The sequence below is a fragment of the Prunus mume genome, linkage group LG3 (genome assembly GCF_029339155.1).
Source record: "Prunus mume cultivar Tortuosa linkage group LG3, ASM2933915v1, whole genome shotgun sequence".
NCBI classification, from domain to species: domain Eukaryota; kingdom Viridiplantae; phylum Streptophyta; class Magnoliopsida; order Rosales; family Rosaceae; genus Prunus; species Prunus mume.
Genome location: NC_142700.1, coordinates 14,480,432 through 14,505,529, shown reverse-complemented (window position 1 = coordinate 14,505,529; position 25,098 = coordinate 14,480,432). Strand labels below are relative to the sequence as shown.

At 35.3% G+C, this 25,098-nt stretch overlaps 3 protein-coding genes and 1 non-coding gene across 6 annotated transcripts; 2 read left to right on the top strand and 2 right to left on the bottom strand.

The window, feature by feature from the left end:
• The first annotated feature begins 589 nt into the window (after positions 1–589).
• Positions 590–2,109, top strand: LHCB3 (light-harvesting chlorophyll B-binding protein 3). Its single transcript, XM_008228490.2, has 3 exons — positions 590–904; positions 1,026–1,187; positions 1,489–2,109. The coding sequence occupies exons 1-3, from the start codon at positions 767–769 to the stop codon at positions 1,996–1,998; spliced, it is 810 nt and encodes a 269-aa protein (XP_008226712.1). The 5' UTR covers positions 590–766; the 3' UTR covers positions 1,999–2,109.
• Positions 2,110–2,890: 781 nt separating this feature from the next.
• On the bottom strand, positions 2,891–13,588 carry ATM2 (myosin 2). Of its 3 annotated transcripts, none has more exons than XM_089047844.1 (23): positions 12,508–13,588; positions 11,994–12,095; positions 11,722–11,865; positions 11,486–11,636; positions 11,337–11,364; positions 11,005–11,173; positions 10,759–10,822; positions 10,610–10,623; positions 10,450–10,534; positions 9,490–9,594; positions 9,258–9,395; positions 8,549–8,667; positions 8,282–8,434; positions 8,091–8,180; positions 7,867–7,944; positions 7,386–7,544; positions 6,778–6,981; positions 6,345–6,550; positions 6,119–6,254; positions 5,792–5,900; positions 5,314–5,467; positions 4,228–4,416; positions 2,891–3,708 (listed from the first exon to the last, which is right to left on the bottom strand). In XM_089047844.1, the coding sequence occupies exons 1-22, from the start codon at positions 12,904–12,906 to the stop codon at positions 4,272–4,274; spliced, it is 2,952 nt and encodes a 983-aa protein (XP_088903970.1). In that variant the 5' UTR covers positions 12,907–13,588; the 3' UTR covers positions 2,891–3,708; positions 4,228–4,271. The 3 variants fall into 3 exon arrangements, with proteins under 3 accessions (XP_088903970.1, XP_088903968.1, XP_088903969.1); XM_089047842.1 differs by having other exon boundaries at positions 5,328–5,467; XM_089047843.1 differs by having other exon boundaries at positions 5,328–5,461.
• Positions 13,589–17,768: 4,180 nt separating this feature from the next.
• LOC148918816 (U6 spliceosomal RNA) lies at positions 17,769–17,871 on the bottom strand. The gene has a single exon (XR_016125723.1). It is a non-coding gene; the product is annotated as a U6 spliceosomal RNA (small nuclear RNA).
• Positions 17,872–22,912: 5,041 nt separating this feature from the next.
• LOC103326275 (uncharacterized) lies at positions 22,913–24,811 on the top strand. The gene is made up of 3 exons (XM_008228487.2): positions 22,913–23,077; positions 23,150–23,204; positions 24,471–24,811. The coding sequence occupies exons 1-3, from the start codon at positions 22,993–22,995 to the stop codon at positions 24,625–24,627; spliced, it is 297 nt and encodes a 98-aa protein (XP_008226709.2). The 5' UTR covers positions 22,913–22,992; the 3' UTR covers positions 24,628–24,811.
• The last annotated feature ends 287 nt before the right edge of the window (positions 24,812–25,098 follow it).

The window sequence follows — 25,098 nt, the reverse complement described above, 5'->3', positions numbered from 1 at the left end:
ATTGGATGTAGAATTAATGTAAATGATCAAAGAAATGAGAATTAGATAATAAAACTAAAAAAGAATACTCATGTTTGTGTTGTATATTCTTTTATTATCAACGAGGTCGAGGGAATTCAAACTTTCAACATTTTCTAACATTAAAAAAAATGTATCACTAAATTAAAAGTTTTTTTCGTTAGATCACTAAATTAAGAGTTAGTTGACAGAAAATTACTCATAACGTACAAATTGCTCAAATAGTAACCTTTAAGCAGCATTACTTAACCAGAAAAAGTGTGACACTAAATTCCTTTTGCTCATTACCTCTATCTCCCTGTTTAGTTTATTTTCAAAATTGCTAAATGTGCTTCATCATGCCCCCATCAATCTGAGACGTCCAGTCACAACCACCATTCATTGATCCATCAGCCACGTGGCATGGGCCCCATACAAACACTCAATCTATATGTGCCACACAGTGAAAATAATTTTCCCAACAAAACGAAGGGCTTGTTGTGAGTTGTGATGCGATGCCCCAAGATAAAATGTGGATAGAAAGATATGAGTTGGAGATGCTTAAAAATCCTTTGAAGCATTCTCATTGGTTGATTCAAACCCTCAGAATCCCCACCATAATTTCCCCCTCCTCCATTTTCAGCCACCCATCTGTGCATAATATTGCACACAGCAGCTTCCCTTTCTACACACTTCCAAGCTGCAACACAAATCTTATTAACTTATCAGAAGACAAAGTCAACTGAATTTCCTGAAAAGCTTGAAAGTCATGGCATCTACACTAATGGCAGCAACTGCTAGCTCCAGCACTCTTCTTAGACCAACCCCATTTCTTGGCCAAACCAGAGGGCCAAGTTTCAACACTCTTAGAGATGTTGCCCCAATGGGAACTGGGAAATACACCATGGTATGCATGTTTTCCAAGTTTCCAACTATCTTTGTAATTGGTTTGAGTTTGTGTTTATTCATTGGGTGGCGAAAGGCTAATTTATGGGTGTCAACTTCTAACTTGTTGGTGACATGAACAGGGAAATGAGTTGTGGTATGGGCCAGATAGAGTGAAGTATTTGGGACCCTTTTCTGCTCAGACTCCTTCGTACCTCACCGGAGAATTTCCCGGTGATTACGGATGGGACACTGCAGGGTTATCAGCTGACCCAGAGGCCTTTGCTAAGAACAGGGCTCTTGAGGTAAGTTCAACAGTTCTACCATTATTTCTTAATCTCATCTTGCATTGACAACTACCCAAATGACCCAAGTGCTTGCAAAAGATTAAGAATGATGATGTTCAACAAAAATGACTTCGAAGTCTTCTGTTAGATGAGCATGATGAAAAGTGAATGTGCGGTTTTGATTCACGATCTGTCAATATTTCCAAGATCTAGCAAGAGACTCTTACCTCATATATATATAATTTGGATTATGTGGTGGTAGCAGGAATTCAATTTTTTTAGTGACGGTACTTTATTAATGCTGTGCAACTTAATTTAGGTGATCCACGGCCGCTGGGCTATGCTTGGAGCACTAGGCTGCATCACCCCAGAGGTGCTTGAAAAATGGGTTAGAGTGGACTTCAAAGAGCCAGTGTGGTTCAAAGCCGGAGCTCAAATTTTCTCAGAAGGTGGCCTTGACTATTTAGGCAACCCCAACCTTGTCCATGCTCAGAGCATCCTAGCAGTGCTAGGATTCCAAGTCATTCTCATGGGGCTTGTTGAGGGATTTCGCATCAACGGTCTTGACGGCGTAGGAGAGGGCAACAACCTCTACCCTGGAGGGCAATACTTCGACCCTCTCGGCCTTGCCGATGACCCTGTCACATTTGCTGAGCTCAAGGTCAAGGAAATCAAGAATGGGAGACTAGCCATGTTCTCCATGTTTGGCTTCTTTGTCCAAGCCATTGTCACTGGGAAGGGTCCTCTTGAGAACCTCTTGGACCACCTTGACAACCCTGTGGCCAACAATGCATGGGTCTATGCCACCAAGTTTGTGCCCGGGTCATAAATTAATCTTCAGTCCTCCAATTGATTGATCTTGTTTGGGAGAATGTAATTGATGGATTTTATGTAGATGTTAATATAGTTGCTGTTTTAATATAGGTCACTTTTTAAGAAATTCACATTGCGTATCGGCTTGAGAACGTGACCTGAAATCTTGTGACATTTGCTTTAAACATGGAGCAAACTTAATCATGAATTCATAATGTTATTATCTCCAACATAAGAATGCAGCTAGTGCTCCGATGTTCGACTGAGAACCTCTGACTGCCCATTCGACTAAGAATGATATATAGGCCGAGCTGTGGAAAAAATACTTCCCTACTCCGGTGTCATCAGCATTGCCCCCTTTCTTATCTCTAGATTCCAAAATGACTTAATTTGAGGCATGCTGAACATCAAATTGGGAGGGCTAAACTATAAAAGCTAATTGTGAAAGATGAGCACCCACACTATGTTTACTAATCTATTTGACGGTAATCCTCATTACACGCAACCATGATTCACCAGGCAACTGCATTCGTAAATTTCCATCCATTCCGACCGAAATAACCCCTTCACTTTAGAGACACAGGCTTACTTCATTACAAAATATGAATTGCGATGGATATCAAATTACATGAGTCAAATCACCATAACTGAAACTAAATTATTAAAGTGGAAAATCTGGCAAATTTCAGAGACCAAAAGTGACTCTGTCCAAAAAAAAAAAATCAAATTTTAAAAAACAGAAAATAAACTGTTGCAGTCTCCCCACGCTAAAAAGGACCTTATTACAGAATAATTCTACAATTCTATGTGTAATCTGTTTGTAGAAGGAAAAGAATATCTATATTTATATATGTGCGTGTGTGTGTGTGTGTTTGTGTATGTGGGAAAATAAAGTACTAACCACTTCATACACGAGGCAATATGAACTTCTCTTCCATATCTTCAGTAACAAGATCTACATGGTAGGGCGTTAAACCAGTACCGACAGATTATACACAAATTACCTAAGCTATTTAAAGAAGAAATAGCGGCTGAAAACACATAACAATTTCCCTAACTGGCTATTCACATAATTATTCTTATTTCCACCAAGTCACAAAATTGGTAGATATACAAATTTCTCTCCCTAAACTGCCCCACACCAAGGATTCATCAATATGTGATGCCACATGCATAAACAAGGGAGCAGCTGCTGAAGAAGGAGAGGTCATGTACTGAGAAAATTACTTTCTCCAATCATCCTCTAAGATGCTACCATTCACTGATACTAGGATGCTCTTGAGCTTATCTTTCCCCACCATTTCCTACTTCGCCTTTTTTCCTCTTCTGAATGCCAAAGTTTATGAACCTTTGTCTTTGTCTCCCGTAATCTTGCCTTGTACTCTTTCTTCCATGACTCAAATCGGTGTTTAAGTTTTCGTAGCTCTTCCTCAGGATTCATATTTACACCTGAATGCCCAGGTTTTACCTCAACTAGAGCTTTCGCATCATCATCAAAATGCTGTTTCCGCTGCTCAAATTCCTTCATCAGATTGCTGACTGCATGTAAAGTACCGTTAGTCTCACGCCCTCCTCCATTGATGGGTGTGCTTGCACCAGGAGTTCGAGATCCCATGGACAAGGCTTCTTCAGAATCATAGCGAGGTGATGAAGCAACAACTAGTCTTCCAGGTTGACCAGCAGTATTGTCAGAAGCAAGACTCTTTCGGGCTGCAGCAAGACTCGTCTGCATAAAATCATCACAGGTATGCCCCTCAGTCTCAATAACCTTTCACGTATCTGCTGGTGTTCCTATCTTATTTTACTTTATTGTTGGATTTGTTGGAGAGCTGACCACATACTCGATAACTAATTCTCAATAACCTTACTTTACATATAATGGTCAATTGAATTTTATATTCAATAAAAGGAACCATCCATTTTTCTCATAGGAGACAGAATATACATATAGGCTGAATTATATGCAAGTGTGTGCCTCTTTGCACGTGAAGATGCATGTGTATGAGTGTGCATGCACATTGGCTGTGGTGAAGTAAATGATCCCAAAAGCTTAGGACTAAGGTGTGGACTCAACGATGCCATCAAGCTCAACTCAAGCACATAAGCCAACAATTTGTTTCTTCTAAGTAGACATAAACCTTGGCTGCCTGTTCGACTCATTTCACTTCCCTTTTAGTTCAATAAGCACAATATGTTTTGTGCATACTTTTTGAAACTGAGACTAAGCATACACAAGCAAACTTACTTGTAAAGACGCCATCTGCTTTTGCCACACGTCCTGCATAGATTTCATCTTTGCATCATATTCTGACCATCTTGTCTCAAACTGTCGTAGTTGCCCCTGCAATTCAGCATTTTCCTCTTCCTTTCGCTCCAGAGTTGCTTCAGCCTGAAGCACCCGCCTTTGAAGCTCTGCCAAATCTGATGGCAAATCCTGCTCGGCAAAGATATTCCACTTTCAGTTATTCTGAGATGAAACCTCAGACATATAACAGAGTAATTTCAATAACAAAACCTTCAAATGGTAATATTTACCAGGATGCATGAGTATTTATTGCAATTTCTCAGTTTTAAGTGTAAATATATCTCCGTCTCAAAAGAATATTCTTTACAGAAAGCAGATATTCGCAATACGTAAATTTTGGAGCCTTGGTGACAGTCTTATATACAGCGTGCCACCTTAAAATTTCATAATAAAGTTTGTCTAAAAATACTGTTAAAACCTTAATGGAAAAGACATTTTATTTCAAATTGAAAACTCGAGCATAAAGCTAATCCAGTGCTTTTGAAAACTCAATATTAAAGTTAATGGACATGCTCTTGGTTATATCAGATAAAGTTAGATTTCTTATGCGGTTCTGTACAAGTATTGAATAGATTTTTAGACAACCAAGTTAAAAGGGGTTTAGATCTTCACATAAGGAGAACCCTCCAATTCCAAATACCCCAACAAAAAACCCTTTGAAAAAAAAAAGGGAGAGAATGAAACCAAAGGCACAACAAAAGAACCATTGAGAATAGAACTAGATTGAAGAGTTCCATTGGCTAGCCTCATGGATTGTTAACCCTATCCCATGGAACTCTTGAAGATCTCCAAATAAGGAAAAATCTACAATTTCAAACACCCAAGCAAGAAGTTTTGAAGCGAAAAAAGTGGTTGAAGAAAAAAAACAGAAAGAAAAGAAGAAAAGGAAACCAAGTCTCAATACAAGAAAACCATTGAAAATAGGAATTAAAGAATTCCATTGGATAGGCTCATGGAACAGAGATTAGTCATGAGGCAAACAGAAGAGCAGTATACTCTAGCAAGTAGCAAGTAGCAAGTAATTACTTTATCGGGAGTACCTTCACTTCTGAATTCTTCCTGCCAGCCTTTTGTTTAAATTTCGCATTCTCAGGATGTAACTTCTTTGAGTTTTGAGGGTCATCAAGAGTTTCACGAGCACCAGCTCTCCTTCCAGCTTTTTCACCAAGAACATCTGCATCTTAAAAGTAACTTCCATTAAAACTAAAATGTACTATAGAGATTGTTCCTCAATATAAATGAATCAGACAAAAAATGGAGTTTAAGCCACAAATTCAAGTGTGTAAGACTTCACAACATAAAAGGCAGTGCAAGGTTCCTGAAGAGAGTGAAAAATTTGTATTCAACCAGGGTTTTGTTTTTCAAAAGAAATATCCAATTGTACTCGACAGTGCTACAATGTATGATCATAAACCAGTTAAGTATCCTAACCAAATGGAACTAGAAAAATAGTAAGCATTACTTGATTGTAACGTCCGTAATAAAACCAGTTCAGTATACTAACCTTCCTTAAGTTTATGGAAATGGTGACGAGCCTGATTACCACGGAAGTATTTTTGAATACCAATTATTCCTTGCAGAACTTGCTTTCTCTTATCCTCCAATAAAGCAATCTGTGAACAACCAGACTCAACAGCATTAGGAAAACCATCAGACGAAATAAACTTAAATAAACCAGAAAGAGATGTATTAAGTCACTGCTATAAAACTCTTTGGAAAAAAAAGGGGCAAATACAGGCTTTCATAAAACAGAAGTCAAGAAGAGAAAACTTATCATGAGCTAAGTGGATAGAAATGAAGAGAAAAACTGAAAACTATTACAGGAGCTTACCTGCCCTGTTCGAAGATACACTTTTGTATAGCCAATTTGATACATTTCAGGAAGGACATTGAATTGTTTTAGAACAGCAATGGATAGACTTAATGGATCCTGAGGTACGCCAGCCCCCAAAAGTAGAAAACCGTACCTAATGAACAGACACAAGAAAAGATAACTCAGCAGTTGTGAAAACCAAAAACAACTAAAAAGCATAAACTAGGGTTCACTTTATACAAACCTTCCTGCAAACTCTTGATGTGTCATTCTAGTAGGATATCCAGATCGTGTTATCCTGACAACCTCCAAAATTCCACAACACCTAAGTTGTTGTAAAACAAGGTCTACTTCGTACACACCGGGAAGCTGCTTACTGTTTGGCTTTATGCAGCGAATGAAGTGAGGTCTGCTGCCCTCCAAATGGTGCATTAGTTTAAATAATTGACCCTACAAGAATGCATGATAATTTTTAAATGTTGAAAAACTCAATTGGCTATGCCTCAGAATATACCAATTTCAAAGAAAATTTGAAAATTAAAGGTGAATAAATAAGATCATCCAAAATCATCTCATAAGTCACATCTTAATCAGATTAAATTCATAATTTTGGCATCTGATCTAGACATACGAGAGCTAATCATATATCCAGCTCAAAGTTGTGCAAGCATGTGTACCTTGAACTTAATACCAGTGCTTGGTTTTGGAGGATCCAATGAATTTATCTGGCACGAAGTATTTTCAGGTTTCTGGAACTGCTTAACCACTTTGGAGGCAAACAACTGCAGAAGTTGGCAACTGCATGATGATAGGAGTTGGATGGAAACTGAGGGCAAAGGATCTCTGTTCTTTTCGAGGAAGCCACTTGTGTCATATAGAACCTAAAAAAAACTCAAAATGTTAATGAAATTACAACACATCATGAAAATCATAACCATTTGTATAAATGTAAAGGTCCTCAAACTTGCATAAATCTATACAGGCCTCTGAAAACATTGAGTTTTTCTGTAGCTAGCATGCTATACTATTTCTACCCCACTGTGGGATGACGAAAAGAGATATCTGCACCAATGAATTCAAAAACGTTGTCAAGGTGCCCCTGAGACACATATTGAGGCAGTGCAGCAGAGAAATGCAGGCGGGTTTTTTTCCAAAGCTCTAAGGCCAAATGTGACAATACCAAAATGAGTAGAATAATTCATTAAGTTGGCTTGTATGTATCTAATAGTAAAAGTTAAGTCATCATAAAACCAAAGTTTGTGAACATGCTCAAGCAAAAACTAACCTCTCCAGCATGATGACGAATACTGAAAGCTCTGCCTCTTTCTGCTTTAAAGCAAGAATTAGCATTCAAGTGTTGCTTAAATTTATCAGCAAGAGTCAAATCATTTGCCTTGGAGAAGTTTGACTCCACGTCCAACAAAGATAGTAGCCCTAAAGGTCTCTGCACACAACACAGAAAAGAGTGGCATTAACTATAAAGGCAAATACTTTGGTAATTTGATGAGAAACAAATAAAGAGAGAAGAGAAGATTAATAGCACCAAACTCAGACAAGTTACTTTTATAGCTATCATGCAATGTAAAATTCTTCCATGATATAGTAAAGCATTTAAATTAAGGTAAACTAAATTTATGAAGAACGCCCATACTTTAATTGTCACAAATTTTACAAGTAGAAGTGTACTACAGTGGAGAAGAATCTAATTAACTCCTGATTGAAAATTAGCAAGTCAATGATGTAGAAGGCTTTAATCAATGAAATACCTTCTCAAAGAGATTCAAGCACTCTTGGTTGTCTTCAAAATCCACTTTAGTCCAATCAATCCCATCCAGTTCATACTCCTGCAGTAGAAGGAATAAACAGTCACATTACTATTCATGCGTTTAATCATAACATCTAGTTTGACAAGATCATTTTAATGAAGATTCTTTATAAGCTGCTTTGACACCAAGCGATCCTAAAGCTACATTACATTTGAGATGCTCACCTCCTGCTCAAGCTTAAATAAATGCCGGTTGAAATGTTGTTGCAGCCTCTCATTTGCATAATTAATGCACATTTGTTCAAAGCTGTTCTTCTGAAAAAAATAAAAATAAAAAAAGAAGGCGGCATTATGATCATTACTGAATATACAGATCTTATTAAAAATATCACCAAAAATGAAATAAATGTCTATACCTGAAATGACTCAAACCCGTAAATATCAAGTATACTGATGGATCTCCCAGAACGGCATTTTCCCACTGCAAGTGACTTGTTAATTTGTTCTACAAGCCAGTCAAACAAGCTCGCATAGATAAATTTTGCCCATGCATCCCTTGCATCAATTGCCTGAATAAATAGAGAGGGGAAAAAAACCTTCAACTTACATTAAAAAAGTGCATTTAAAAGATGTCAGCCAGGACTCGAGGATGAAGAGATAAATTGTTGCGCAACTTAACAAACCTGTTGCAATGTCAATCTTTTGTCAATACTAGCATTGGCACCATGGATTTCATGGACGGATAAAGCTAGCATCAGATCCTGGGAACTACAACCCATCAGCATGGCAGCATTAGTTAAAGCTGCCAAAGGGAAATATGAAGAGAAGTTACTTATATGTAGACAACTATTCACATCCTCAAGTGTAAGTTTGAAAATAATATATGTTTGACTTCACAGAACAAACACACACTAAGACAGAAGATAGTTATTTCAAGGAACGACAAATGGACCTTAACAACAAAACTTCTGACAACAATGGGAAAGACGCAATTTTAAAGGTCTGTTTAAATAAAGAAGTTAAAATGCAGTGCTTTCAAATGCCATTATCTGTAAACTGTAGTTTGGATAACCACATTTAGATTGACTGAAGGAAGCTACCATCAAATCAAACCATAACGCAAAGCCCCATGGCTTAAGACTTCCATTGACACATCAAACCTATTACTTCCACATATATGTGCCCAACATTCTAGCACTATTTGACAATATCACTATGCAGTAATAGACCTCAAAATGTCATTATAGTGATCCAGTTTAATACCAAAGTAAAAAACCTTGGTTGTTACAACTTTCACCAAAAATTCAAGGCTGGCAATGCAACTGCCTTAGAACCAGCATCAGGTGCAAAATACCTATGGAAAGATCACCAAGGACATCACATATATCTTACCTTCATCAGCCAACACTTCCACATGATTTTCATTCTCAGTTGCTTGAAATGATATGTTTCCCAGCCATAATACTGCAGCCAGCATTGAAAAAACATGTTCTTGATCTTTCTTAGAAACTCGAACAATGTCTAGTGCCTTCCTGGGAAAATGCAAAAACAATAAAATAAGGGCAAAAGTGATAAGGTACATTGACTGAATCAATGGTAATAGTAACAACTATCACTTTAGTTACCATGAGCATATGAAACTTCTCTGCATCATCTACACCATCAATTGCCAAGCAATTACTCTGATTAAGATACTTGTACTCACTAGCCCTTTTAAGTTTTAGCTTCTCTGCAACCAAAAACATAGAATGATTCCCAGTAAATGTGAATCAAACTGACATGTATAGACAAAGTTCACAGTAGAATGGACAGCATACTGTTGAAGGTTCCAATTTATTAGAAAACAAAAATGGAAATGGTTGTCATAAAACTTGTATAGTATATGACCCCTTTTGAAAGGTTTCCATGCCAGCTTTTGAAACACAAGCGAGGGCCATTATCAATCACTGATCACTGCTAAACTACTGTATAAACCAAGTTCTAAAAAACAATCAAGAAGACTGGAACAAGTCAACTCAATACTTCTAATACATGGCTCAATTGCCCGAGGGCGAGGGGACAAATTTACTTGTACCAAAAGTAAGCTCTATTGGTTCAGGTCTAGCTAATTTGTTAAATCACATAGAACTTTCACCCTAGGGGACATACTGACTTGTCCCAAAAATGAAATAACGTCTATTGGTTCAGGTCTAGCTAATTTTTCTAATCACATATAACTCCTGTAGTCTAACTTCCTGTAATATTTGATGAGGAAAATTAGTGATTATAGTGGGTCCAAAACATTATTTTTTTTAATTTTTAATTTTTTTTATTTTCTTATAAAAAGAATTGAACCTAAGATCTACTCTTCACTTGATCTCACTTCATGTACTTATGCTAAGGCAACAAAATTACCAGCAATATAGAGACTCCCAAACTTATGATGTGACAATTTCCTAATCACAAGAAGTCTAAGGATCCAATGAAAAGCACATGAATTTAGAAAAAGGTTCAGAGGTTTGGCTGAGGTCTGCTATTTTGCCACAACGCACCCATATGGTGAAAAACACAACAAGAATTGATGATTAGAAAATAACTTCCCTACCTTTAAGCATTGATGGAGCGCCAGCACAGAGTTGATAAAAGATATGGTACGACCTCTCACCATCTTCCAATCGAGCGACTCTTGACTGCTCAAAGGAGACATTATAATTTCAGATAAGGCACATTGAGATTACTTAAGTTCATATGGAGAAACTAATTACCTTATCCAAGAAAACTGTTCACAATCATTAAAGGCGCATCGGTGTTGACATGTACATGCGTTGGTAAAAACAAATCAGTTACTATGATTGAATTGATAGTCACGTAATAGTATACGGAAACAGCAATTTATTCAATTTAAACAGCTTACATGTTTCGATTTCGGCACCACATATTTTTCCCAGTGTGCTAAAATGAATTTCAATCAACTTCCCCTGCAGCAAATTAGAAATAATGTTACCGAAACTGAATATCCTTCAGACCTCATTTATGAAATGGGAGAAAAGAGACCAGCTACCATTGAGAAAATAAATGACCAACTCCAAACAATAAAGTTCAATAACAAGAAAAACGTAGGACCACTGCCTGGAAACAGAAAAGAAAGAAAGGAACTCACAAATCGGCTAGCATTGTCATTTCTGGATGTTTTGGCATTTCCAAACGCCTCCAGTATACAGCTGGTCTGAAGGATTGCATGCTCTATGCCACAACTGCCACCACCAAGAGCAGCCAAGTATTGCATTGCAATTTTTGCTGTCTCAGTTTTCCCAGCTCCGCTTTCCCCACTGTAAGAGAAAATTTATTGACTCTTTACTTAAGACTACATTGTGATTTTAATCGAACTATAATAATGATCTTCATGATCTCATACAGGATAACACTGTACACAAACCATAACCACAGACAAGCTTCTATTAAAAGAAAAACTAGAACTGAAAAGACTCTAACCTTATGATTATGGACTGATTTACATCATCTGCAAAATATTACAGCCAGGAAAAGGGTAAACACCAGTTACAGACACAAGTTAAACAATGCCACCAGAGAAGGAAACTTTCAACACAATGGAAAATATATAAATAAAATTTGTCATGCACCTCTTATCATCTCATTATAAGCACTATCTGCTATGGCATAAACATGAGGTATGTCTGCTAGTTTCTGCCTGTAAGCTGTGACAAAATCATCTCCATAAATTTGGACATCTTTGAAAGGATTGATTGCAATCAAAACTGGCCCTGCTTTGCTCTACAGAAAGAAAACATGAGAACTGTAAAAGGAGAGACATAAATCTGACTGGAAAGCACAAGCAACAAGCAAATTTGATACTTACATAAATCACGTCCTGAGAATATCTACTTTGAAGATTGTAAAGAACAGAAGGCTCATTCAAATAACTAAGCTGCATAAGATCATCCACGCCTTCCAGAACATCTGGGTTTGCAGGTAGGAGCTCAACTCTGCACACCTTGATTACCTACAGTAACAGAACAAGGGCATACACAACAGTTGTAAAATAAAAAATAAAAAAGTGCCAACAGTTTTACAAGAAGCTTATAAAAGTCAATACGGATTTGGGGTGAGGCCAAAAACTGATGAACTTACATTTCCATCAGAAAGTGAAACAATTGCCTCATCCCCTGAAGTTGACTGTATTGTTCCTAACTCCCACAGCCCACTGCGTAGCCGACACCAAACATGAAGTTTCTGAAACAAAATACATGCAACATAAATTCAAGTGTCGCATATAAAATTCCTAAGTTTAAAGAACAAATTACAAAACTTCCACAGATCATATCATACAAAAATTATATTTTCTTAGGGACGAATAAATTGAATGCAGATTTAAAGCGTCAAATGGATCATACAGTTGGTCGTGAACCTTCGACCTCCGATATTACAGTATAGATGTTCATCATGACTAAAATTCAAATTCTCGTGAATCATCGCAATCAAATAAGACAAAACTAAATAGCTTCAAGACCCAAAACATATCTAAGAGTAAAGAAACATATCTAGCACTGGAAAGTTCAGTCAAGACACAAAGGTAATATCTTAGAGTAAAGAAACATAAAAACAAAACTAGATCAGTGAATGAACTGTCACCCTCCAAAATTACCTTATTGATGAAATAACCAATGTTGTCATCCCAATCCGACTTTCCAATCTTCTCTGGCCGAATTTGACACTCCTCCGGTGCTCCATCGTACGGAGACTCAACATTCTGATCTTTATCCATCCTCTTGACACCAAAATGACCTGCCTTGAACCCTGAATCTCTCTCTTTCCTCTTGTTCAGACTAGACAAACACTCTGGCGACCCCTCTGCGTCTTCGACCTTGAAGTTGTTGGGCAAAGACCGGCGCGCTGACGGCAGCCGTGCCTTGGAAGTGGGCCGAGCTGGCAATGCCGGCGGCAATTCCTTCGGCTTCTCGCCCTCATCTCTTCGCCGAAGCGAATCCAACATTTCCTCTAACGAGCTCCTCGCTATCAACGACGGAGACGCCGATACCATCATTTTCAAAACAAAAAGCTAGGGATTCAGTCTATGCAGACCCACCCTCTCCCCCAAATTCACCGAAATTCACACCTCAAATTCTCAATTCAACCTCTCAGACTTGGACTCCGAGCCAATTCAAAACCAGCATTGCATTGCGAAAAACAAAAGACAAAGAACCCAAAAACCCTAAGATCGAAGTGTCCGAAAATCCCGGTCCAATTCTTCAAAATCTATCATGGAACTGAAAGGTGAAAACCCAAAAACAAACGAAAGCGAAAGCTGAATTGGGAATCGTACGGACGGCGAGCTAAGGATAAGAAATGCGCTCTCTTTTTCTTGTTACGGGGAAAAGCAAATCGAGAAGGAAAAAAAAACAACTCCCAAAACTGGGTTTGCTAAATCGAGGGGTTTACGATTGGGGATTCTGATACTGAAAGCGTGAGTTACGAGGTTTTGGTAGAGATATGATGGAGAAGAAGAAGAAGGAGGAGGAGGAGGAGTATAAATTGGAGGTTACGTTTGTTGAGGAAACAAACCTCTTTTCGAAAAAGAGAAGGTAGGGAGAGAGAGGAAGACGAAGAATTGGAAAATAAAGAAGGAAACGAAAAGCTGTTCTTGTATGTTTTCTGAAACAGAAGAAGGCTGTTTCGGTTGAGTTTGTTTTTTCATTTCTCTGTTTTCAAAAGCACGAATTGGAACCACCTGGAGTTGGAGCGTGGGAAGATATATAAAATAATATATAAATAAATAAATAATAAAACAAATTTATGAATATAATTTATGATAAATATATTTGTTGACATGTTGTTGCTTTAAAGCATTGTTTTCTTTTCTGTTTTTTTTTCTTTTTTCTCTTGCTTGAATTTAAATTTTTTCTGTTTTCAGAGAGCCGTTTGGATCCGATAAGGATTAAAAAATTTATATTAAAAAAATACCAACTTTTGAAATCAATGGGGCCTACTAACCTTTTAGGTGTGACTAGCTACAGTATAGTTGTTAGTTAACGGGGTTTTGGATTTGGACGGGGATTTTCAGGAAATTACAATAATAGCATCCCATATTTGGGTTGGTCAGTTCTTTTTCGTTACCTAAATTCTTTTGGATTGGGAGTGGTCAATTTTCTATTTACGCACGATTTGCTTATCACCCCCAACAAACTTGAAAATGTCAATATTACCATTTATTTATTTAAATTTCTATATTTTATAAATACTTCCTTACAATGGTTGACTCCTTTTTTCTACTTTTTATATTTATTTAGAAGTTTTAAGGAAAAAATTAATAGGTATTTAGGTAAAATTAGAAATTTCTAGATTTTTTTTCTCTTTTCGAGTAACTGAGTAACTTCATCAAAAGAAAATACATCGGTTACTAAGGAGATAGACATTTCTTAAAACAGTATGTTATAAGTAAGCTCATTGTAAATCGAAGCATTTATTTGAATTCTTAGGTTAAATTCCTTATGTAAACTTTTAGCCTTCTAGAGTTACTAGTGATTTTGGAAATTTGGATGAACCTTTTTATAAAATTTCTTTAGGGAGCTAAGTATAATTTGAGGTGAAAAACATATTAGGACAAAGTAGTAGGTGAAATACTATTTTGCACATGTATTAGGTGAATGACTCAAAACCCTAAGTATAATATTAATTAATACACTGCCATTTGTTTTTAATAAACAAATGCACTCTCAATTTCTTTTTGGGTAAAATAGACAGTCAACATACTCAAATCAGGACATTTTCAAATCTAATTGGACCACACTTCACAAACTTTAGCAAATAATTCAAAAATATATGTATATAAACTAGAATAATGGTGGACCAGATAGCAAAACTTCATTCTGGTCCCCCAACAATAATAAGCATAATGCATATCCTTTCCTTTAAGTATGAGCCATCAAAATACTCTTTCCATTTTCAAACAAAAAAAAAAGTACTCTTTGCATTATTAGACAATGGACAAGATGAAAATATTTTTGTTACTTAATCCATTGTTTGTATATACTTGCTTAGAATATTTAGTAAATCACTTCCAAAGTAACCGAAGAAATCTTTCACTTAAATAAATACCGAAACAAGCAAAAGGTTCATATTTTGGTTCACATATCAAAATCAAAGTAACCTTTTCTTAGCTAAAGTAACGGAAGAAATCTTTTAATTTAAGTAGCACCAAAAGAAGCAAAAAGTTCCATCTTAATTCATAGATCACATCACCGTTAATAATTTAATTTTCTTTTATCGTTCAATATTTATAGTAAACAAATTTGTAGCTTAAGTAGTTAAAAGTACTTATCCATGTGTCTGAATTCTAAGTTTAATTTCCTTCTCGTCTAGATATCACTCGTGTACCTTAGCTTTTATCGTTATTTGGAAAAAGAAAAAAGTTAACCAACCATCATAAAAATCCGAAAGGACTGCTATCTAGTGAATTTAGATTCTGTATTTAAAGTTTTCACATGAAAGAATAAGATGAGTGATTATCCACAAAAGGGTAGATGAGTAATTTGAAGGTAGCAAGTCAGACATGAATGAATTCATAATTTAAATGGAGGAGAAGAGAACTAATCATAACGGTAACGTGGCCCGCGCTAATTAGGGCAGAAAGCGGCAAAAGGAAACTTGATAAAAGTCAATAAATAAACAAGTTGCAACAACTGTCTGTGGCCCAACAAACAAACTCCACCTTACCCCTCGGGGATTTTGGAACTTAATGCTCGTTGCTTTCCCTTTTTAAATTGCCAAATCCTTTTCCTATATCATGTTGTTGCTACATCAATCTAATTTGTGACCCCATTTGGTTGAATTCAGAGTCATGCTATTAGTTTGAATTGTGAGAGTCTTGGTATTAGGTTGAAGAGCTACAAGTAATCTAACGTTCTAATATTCCTTTTTTCAACCAAACATGAAGAGTGAAGAGTAGAATTTAAGATATTTTTCAATATTGAAAAAGAAATTTCATTATATAAGAGTTAGTTGATAATTATGTAATAACGTTGGGCAAAACAAAAACATGTGAAACGAATCCTAAAAACTCAGGTGTTTGATGTATACATTTGTCCGAGAGTTTTCTTAACAAAAAATTAAGACATTTGATGTATACATTTTTATCCGCATGTTTATATATATTTATCTTTCTATGTTAGTGACATTGGTTAATAGAAAAACTATTTATACTCATAAATAATGTAGTAGTTCAATACTAAACTATCACAAAATTGTTTATAATAAATATATATAAAAACTATAATAAAATTGGAGTGCCTTTTTAAAATTAAAAAAAAATTGTATTGTGCTAGTGTATTTATTTTATTCATGTACATATAATGCAGATATTATTGACACTCTAGAAATGTCATTATGCACTCCCTTATATACAATTCTCTCCTTTGTTTCATTTATAAGGAATAAGGATATGATAATTTTTTTGATTACCAATAACATGTATGTTAAATTTACCATTATTTAATAGAAACCTAATAGTCATTATAAATTTTTTTAAAAAAAATGGCAACAATCATCATTATTTGGTGATATTTGGTGACTAATATGGGGTACCACTTTTTTTTTGTAGTGCGTATAAAGTTGACAGTCATAAGATTTGTGCAAGTAAACATATTCTAAACTAAACTATGTGATCACCATTAAATGAGAGAGAGAGAGAGAGAGAGAGTAGTGTTCACCCAAATTTTTACATGTTGATCGCATCAACGGCAAAGTTCCAAAATAAGAAACATATAGTGTTATCTTTCAACTTAATTAGCTATTTTGTTCAAAAAAGAGAAAAGAAAAAAAAGCTATTTCGTATTTGTTCTAATCATTGTTTGCACTGGCCTTACATATATAGATCATGCTTGCCACAATCATGCAGATAAGTGGTTTTTGCAAAACCCAATTGATTATAGAAGACTCAAGACTCTGTCTTTCTCTTCAAATGAGGCAAAATAGTTATCCTGCTGGAAACACAACAAAAGCCACCACGTCCACGTTCATTAATTTTAAAAAATAAAAAATAAAAAATAAAAAAGAAGAATAGTTATCGTATATTCTTAAAAAGTTTTGGATACATTCAAATAAGGCTAATAAGGCTAACGATCTTTGATTTCCATGAAATTTAACATGGATGATCTTTGAATACAAACCTAAAAATTAAACGGTTATGATTATAAATTTGTATTGTGGAGTAAGTCTAAATGAGTGATTTGTATCTATTAACTTATTAATTGATTAGCGCTTGAGCATTGGTAGTGTCATGAAAACATTTCCTACACTTGAGTACTCTTTCTTTTGCACAGACAATTCGGCATAACGGTATATGCATATTGGCTTTTTATGGCGAATGACATCTCTAATTTTATCTGCAAAGCTGAAGATGAAGAGGAAAAAATCTCGAAATCCTAATTTGGTTTAACATGAGCCTCATGATAGATTAAGCCAGGATGCATGTAAAGTGCTAAGTTTGATTTACCACTGGACCAACAACAACTCATACAAATTAATTATAATTAACAAAATCCCAAAGATAAAATAAAACCTGCCAACTTGCTTAATTTGATGATAGTGTTTCCCAAAGGGAACCAATGGCATTGCTCCCAAAAGTTTGTCTGGGATATGATAATTAGCTCACCTAACAAATTCCAAAAGAAAATTTCAATTCCAAATTTATATATTTCCCTTTTAGCAGCAACCCAAATAATTATTGCATGCACCAATTCCACCTATTTTAATGTTTTAATTTTATACTAAGCCAATGCCCTTTTGTGCATGTCAAGCACCTAAAAGCTTTAAAAGCACTTGAAAGTTGGTATTGACAAGTAATTCAGCCTCTAAAAGTCTAAACTCACTATATGGAATTTAAAAAGTTTAGGGCCATCATTTTCTTAAAAAAATTAGCATCATTTCTCGATTTATGCTTGTCATCCTAGCGCGGGACCATATTAGTCTTCTCTGTATAGTTCTGTTTTTATTGGATATGCTAAAGGGTCATTAGGGCCATCATTTGCTTGAGTGATGTTTGCAAATTGTAAGTGAGAAATTTGAGTGATTTTTTTTTTTCTTCAATAAAAAAAGTTGAAGGGGAAGAAGAAAGAAAAAGAATGGAGTAGGCAAATACTTTTACATTCAGAAGCATGTGTCAATGTCACTGGTGGCTAACCCTACCTTCTTTATGCTGTCATGTGGCAAAGGATTGAGATGACACTTTAATCATTATTGGTGAAGGTAAAGTTTTTCTGACAACAACTGAGGTGTCTGGTGAGATGGAATGTTTTCTATTTGGTCTCAAAAGGGTCGCCAACTTGGTATACTTAATTCTTCACAGCAGCTTTGGTTTCTTCTTCTGCCATCCTGCTTGAGTAGATTCTAAGGTAAAGGACATTGGTACAAAAACTCATACACCCATACTTAATCATTCAGCATTCTTTCACACATTAAATTCAGCAATTTTGTGTGTGAATCCAAAGTCCTTTTTCTCTCTAATTAAAAGTTCTCATGCATCCGAAATTCTAGATTCAATTCCTTCTTCTCTCCTAATATCATTTTTATGAAAAAGAAAAAAAAATTCCCTATACGTATTTAATGAAAACAAAAAGAAAGACACGAGAGTTTAATTATGTTCAATGTGGATTAGATTAGGTTCATACTAGTATGTGGTCTGATAAAGGTAGGGAAACAAATACTGGCTGGTTGTTGCTGTTGCTGTTGCTGGTTTGCTGCTGTTTAGAGCCTTAGAGTTGTGTCTAAGTTGTTGGTTGTTTGTTGTGTTCTTGTTGACCATCTTGGGCTTGTCCTTTGGTTCTTAATTTGATAAATTTGAATTCCCAAAAACAAGAAATAAAAATAAATAAAAGCATCTCTAAGGGAGATGTCAAATATCAAACATCAAATTTAAATTTGATGGCTGATGTGGCAATTTGACATCTTACACAGCTTTACACTCCATCCGATATGTCAAATTAAATTATTATTTTATTACATTTTAGTGTTGATTTATTTTTAATTAAAAAAATAAAATAAAATAAAATTCATTTCACATCTTTCTTTTGAAATGTCAAAAATAACATCTCAACCTTCAGCCTTCATTCCACATCAGCTTTGACACATCGGTTGAAGTGATGTGAGAAGTTATTTCTAGCCATTAAATGTTTATGTGGCACTTTTAACACATCGGTTGGAGATACTCTTAGTGATTAAGAGACAATTGGACCCAATTCCTCACATTGTAAACCAACAACTAGATGCTTATATGTACACATCATTAATATTGCTGCCCAAAACAAGGAGGATAGTGTTCCAAGTAACAAATCCTGACCCATTTGATAGCTAATAGCTTCTTGGGGCCATTAAGAATTTAGCAGTTAATTGCCAAAAACCAAAAAACCAAACCTGTCATGCTGTATACTATATCAGATTCAATAATTATGTCTACTAATTTACATATCATATGACCTAGCAAATTATCCATCCTAAAAATCTTATTAGCTTGCCACTCACACTAAAATATATATGTGTGTTGCAGAGCCATATGTGGTGGGGAAGAAAACATGAATTAAAGACTGATACTAAGATTGCTTAGGACAACAAGCATGCAGAAGAAAGTGCTTGTCATGTTGGGTTGTCACGTGTTGTGTTAGGTAGTTTTATTTCATGCTTATTTCAAGTAGTAGTTACTCTAAAACCTAAATTTTCAACTATTTGTAACATATGTAACCAACTAGCCTTTGTTTTAGTGGTATTTGTCTCCAGTTAGTTGGAGGAGGTCTCATGTTCGACTCACATGGATTGGTAATGACAAAATATATTTATAATGAGTTCGATACCTAGTTGTGGTTTGTTGTGGATGTATTGACCAATTATAAAAGTATCTTATAAATATATTCTTATCCTTTGTAAAATAAACATGGGTACAATTTTTGTATTTTTTTTTGGGAGCTACAAGTCATGCTTTTCCACCACAATGGACAGCACTTGTAGCTATAGACATCTATACAGAATCTCACAGAATCGTAATGGTGCTATCAAAAGAAAAAAAAAATTGTCATCTGGTTTATGAGGAAAAATGGGTATGGGCCAAGTTCAAGCAAATGCTAATGGGTGACTAAAATGGGTATAGACATCTATACATAACCTCCTGCAATCTGCTCAATTTTTTTTTTTTTAATAATTCAAGAGGTAGTCTAAATTACAAGGAGGTGGAGATTTCTCACACACACAGACACTACCAAGGTGTCTTATGAATTCGAACATGAGACCACTAATTTGCAAATCAAGGACCACTAGGCTAGACCCAGTTAGCTTCTGCCCAAAAAATTGACTTCATTTCTTTCCAGGCTTTTGATCCCTTACCTCCTTTAAACTAGAACAAAATAAAGGAAAATAAAGACCTACAAAAAAAACCCCGTAAAGCTGGCTATACTATTAAAATTTTTTAAAAAATTATAAAGTATCGCAGATGCACAGCGGCAATACTATTTATATATATATATATATATATATAAAAGAGGGCCCCTGAGCGATTACCTGCCACGTGTCAAAAAAAGCCTAGTTAAAAAAAAACAAATTAAAAACACCGAATATAGCCGCACGGCTGTACTATTAAAAAAAAAGGACCCGCTAGCGATTAGGGGCCACGTGTCAAAAATAAGTATAGCCTTTGGCTATACTCTTTTAAAAAAAATCATGGTATATCCGCGGCTTTACTATTTAAATACATTATATTTAAAAGGTATAACCTCATGACTATATTATTTAATTAAAAAAATTCAGAAAAAAGGACCCTCCTAGTTGCAATAGTTTGCACTTTATAGATATTAATTTGCTAGTTTCAACATATCCAAAGCATATATTAATCGGCTACTATATAAGATTTTAATATAATTTTTATAACATATGTTATTCTTATTCAATAATATGTGAGAATTATTTGTATAATATGTGAATTTTATGTGCCTTACTCAAAATTTTGTAAAAAATACATGTATTAAACATTAGAAATACATACGTATATGCACAATACGACTATTGTACGTTTGCTTTTTAAAAAATGTAAGACGTGTATAGAATATGAATGTATTATTGAAAAACACATACGTACGTGTATAATAGAGTATTAAACGTGAAAGTGCTAAATTCTTTATATGGGTAATAATTCTGGATAAGTAAAAAATTAAAAGGGAATAATAGAGACTCGGGTAATGGCCTAATAGTAATGAATAATTACTCTTATCGATAAACGAAAATCATCAAAAAATTTCAAAAGAAAAAAAGGATCCCAATATATATATATATATATATATATATAGTATAGCCGCTCGGATATACGATTTATTAAAGACAATTAAAAAATAGTGAAGCCGCCTGGCTAGACTTTAAAAAAAAAGAAGAAAAAAAATCAATGCGCAACTATATTATTTATTGAAAAATAATAATAACAGAGCAGCCGCACAACACCTAGGTGCCCACGTGTAAAATGGTATAGTTGTTTGGATATATTATTTTTTTATATATAAAAAGAGGACCCTCCAGCGATTATGCGCCACGATTCAAAACAAGTATATTTAAAAAAATAAATATAAACACAGGAGTATAGCCGTGCGGCTGTACTTAAAAAAAAATAGGACATCCTAGCGATTAGGTGCCACGTGTCAAAAATAAGTATAATCGCCTAACTATACTATTTTTTTTTTTTTTTATTTATAACAAAATCGTAGTATAAGCTTTGACTTCAATTCTTTCCTAGCTCAAATATCTCGTAGACACTAATCAAAAAAGTAGATGCATAAAACAAAAAGTAAATAACACTAGAGGCCAATGGGATATAGTCTAGTTAAAAAAGGCCTTGATTTATAAATTAATGGTCTCAAGTTCGAACCTCCATGACATCTTGCAATGTGTGTAAGAAACCCCATCACCTTTGTAGTGGACTCTCTTGTAACCCCTCAAATAAAATCATCACTCTAAACTCATCATTATAGCCTTTCGGGTCTTGTAATAGTAAAGAACACAAGATTTGTTTGCACCCTTGACTCATCTCAACCCTTCTCAAAATGGCCCAACATAAGGCCATCTCCAACCTAAGGACCTAAACCAAAAATATTGTCCAAAAATCTCTCCAACCTAAGAAAATGAAGGCCCAAAATTTGGGAAAACCCAAATTTGGACCCAATATGGGTCCAAGTATTGCATGGACCTAACACTATTCAATGGAGCCCACTGCACATCTCAAACAGCCCATTGTGCAAAGATTCTGACGTGGGGCCCACCTCCAAATTTACAGCTTGCTTTTTGTCTTCTCTTTGTGCCACTTGTCACTATCCCATGGAGTTGCCATTAGAATCCAACGGTTTCAAATGTTGCTGTTTGTTTTTTTTTTTTGGGTATGTACATATAACTTAAATCAACGATGGGGATTAAATCTATTATATTTTAACGGTAAAAAAAAAAAGATCCAACGACTGAAATTTAACTCCAACGGTCAAAATAATATTTTAAATTAATCCAAATCAGATCCAATCCCAAATCTCACTCCAAACTCTATAAATACTCATCCATTTCTCAATTAATCTACCAAAAATATTTTTTCTATTTCTCAATTTATTTTTCCTTTGTCAATTTCATCAATCTCTTCCATTCTCATACTTTTGATATCATTTCAAGCACATCATCTTCTTCATTCTCATACTTTTGGAATAAAATTAAATTTATGGAATTTCAATTTTTTTAAGATCCAATTGTTCAAAAAATTAAAATGATGACGTTATTTAAAAAGATTAATGAAGAAAAGTTTTCCAAAAAAAAAAAAGACTTAAACAATTTAATAAAGTTGCGGACTTAAAATTTGAGTTCGGAAGGTTGGGAAAAAACGATTTGAGTTCGGGCAAAACCCGAATAGTTACTTTTTAGAGGGAAAAATTTGGGTTTAGCCCCTTATGGTTGGAGAAGGCCCAATATGGTTAAAGGTGGTCCAATTGAAATTCGGTTGGCCCGCTCAGCCAATTACCCACCTTTAAGCGGGTCCTCTGTGGTCTATGCGCTTGTGTGCTTAGCCTAGGGTTTATTACCTCAGAGGCTCAACCTTTCTAGGATTATTCGGCTCTCTCTCTCCAAAGCCATGGCGAAGAACAAGAACAAGAAGAAGAGAAACGATGCCGCTTCAATGGACATCACTGAAGAGCCCGTTTCAGATTTGCCTCAAGGTATTAAGTCTTGTTCTAATTTCATAAAATTCTATGGGGAATTTTGACCCTTTCTGTACATTGATTGTGCAGCAATGGACACCTCAGAGTCTGGGGCTCACAACCCAAGTGGTAGTGCTTCCAGTTTGTAAGTATCAATTATTACCAAGCACTCATTTTTATAAGGTTAATGGGTTTTTCTATTAGAGGAGTGATAATCAAGACCACAAATTTAAAATCTTAAACCTTAAACACACATTTAAACATGATTTTCTTCGACAGATTGATTTGTGGTCTTGATTTGTGTTAATTGGGCATTGTAGCTATTGCTAAAAGATTATGGGTGAGGCTGCTTTCTGGGTTCAATTCAAATAAACGAGTGCATATGTGGTGCTACAGGGTCTTTAATGTTTGTGGATGTTTACTAGTCCTCTTTTTGTTGTGTGAACATATAGGTTGTTTACTTGATAAGATATTGCAGAATTTCAAATTTTAAACAAAATCGATTTCATTCATAATTATCTTGGAATGTATTTTGTATTTACTATTCATTAGATAGATGTATCCAATTATATGCATATTGTGAGAATTTTCAAATTTCTATAAAAAGTCTCGGATGAATTTCATATGCATAAAAAATTTGCTGCATTTTTTAACGGTTCAACACCTTAAGTGGCGCAGATGGGTTCGGTTGTGTAAAGTTAACGTGTTAGGAAAATGGCTGTGTTAGATGGCCTGTGGTATTACCGCATGGCATGACAAACATTGCAAATCGTCGCTTTGATAGTCAACCTATGATGGTTTTCTAGTACCGAGTTCTTCGACAGAGGAGTATCTCTGCTACTCTCACTATGAAGTACTTTTTGCCTTGTGATCTAGCTTGGTTACTTCTTCATGTTTTGTTGTTGAGAAGGAACTACTTTAACATCACTCTGTTTTTGGGGGTCATTCGAGCATGGTTAGAATGGGTAATGAGGAGACTTGTTTTTGTAGCTTGTTGATACTGCTGTGTGACTGATCATGTCAAAAGTGTAGGAATAGGGTTATGATTTAAGGCATGAGAGGAGAGAAATTTGGGGAAGGGAAGGGTCAATGATGTGGCACGTGATTAGAATTTGATTAAAAATGTTTTTCCCGTGAAAATAGGGTCGAGGATTTTGCCCTTCTGATTAATATATTTCTCTTTCTTATGGACTAAGGGTGGCTAATGATGAATGAAGAAATTCTACCTCATCCCATTAACTTAGATGTTGTTTGTTTGTTTAATTTACCCATTTAATGCTTCTGTGATTGAAGTCATTGATTTGCCTTTCCTGATTTCATTTCATTTCCAGCTCCTTTGTTTATTGCATCTGTCTGTTCTCTGTTTTTCTTGTTTACAGCTCTTCTAATTGTGAAAATTTTCCTTTAACAGAAAGATAAAGGGAAGGCAAATGAAGAGATCAAAAAATGCCCGAAAGAAAAAAGCCATAGTAAGGGCTATATCGAAAAAAGAGCAGGCTGTTGAAAAAACTAAGAAGCATGAAAGCAAAACCTTGAGAACCCAATCTGCAAAGCTGCTATATGATTGAGGATTCTCGTCAGCTATACTTGTAAAAGGAAAAGCCATACTTTTTTGTGATTCTTGTATCAGTTTCATTATAAGTTTCTTTCTCAGATTGCAATTTTGATAATGAATGTAATTAGTTGAATTTTTTTGACCCTTTGACTATTTGAACATTGTCTATGGATTAAGAAACTAATAAATTACTCTTATCTCCTCTCCATGAACGTAGGCATAAAGGCTGAACCAGGTTAAATCTCATGTGTTCTTGGTTGGTTTGGTGAAGACTGCCAGTTTCGACCTGTCCAACGAGGTCTGGTCCAGGAAAAGGGCTTTCACTTGCCGACTAGTGATCTCATGTTCCAAACTCTCATGGCACTTTGACTATGTGTGAGAACACCCCACCCCCACCTCCTCCCCCCCAATATCGTTTTCAAATTATTTAAATGTGGTTCTTTTGTCACGTGGGTCGTTTATTCTTCCGCCTTTGGCCTACATA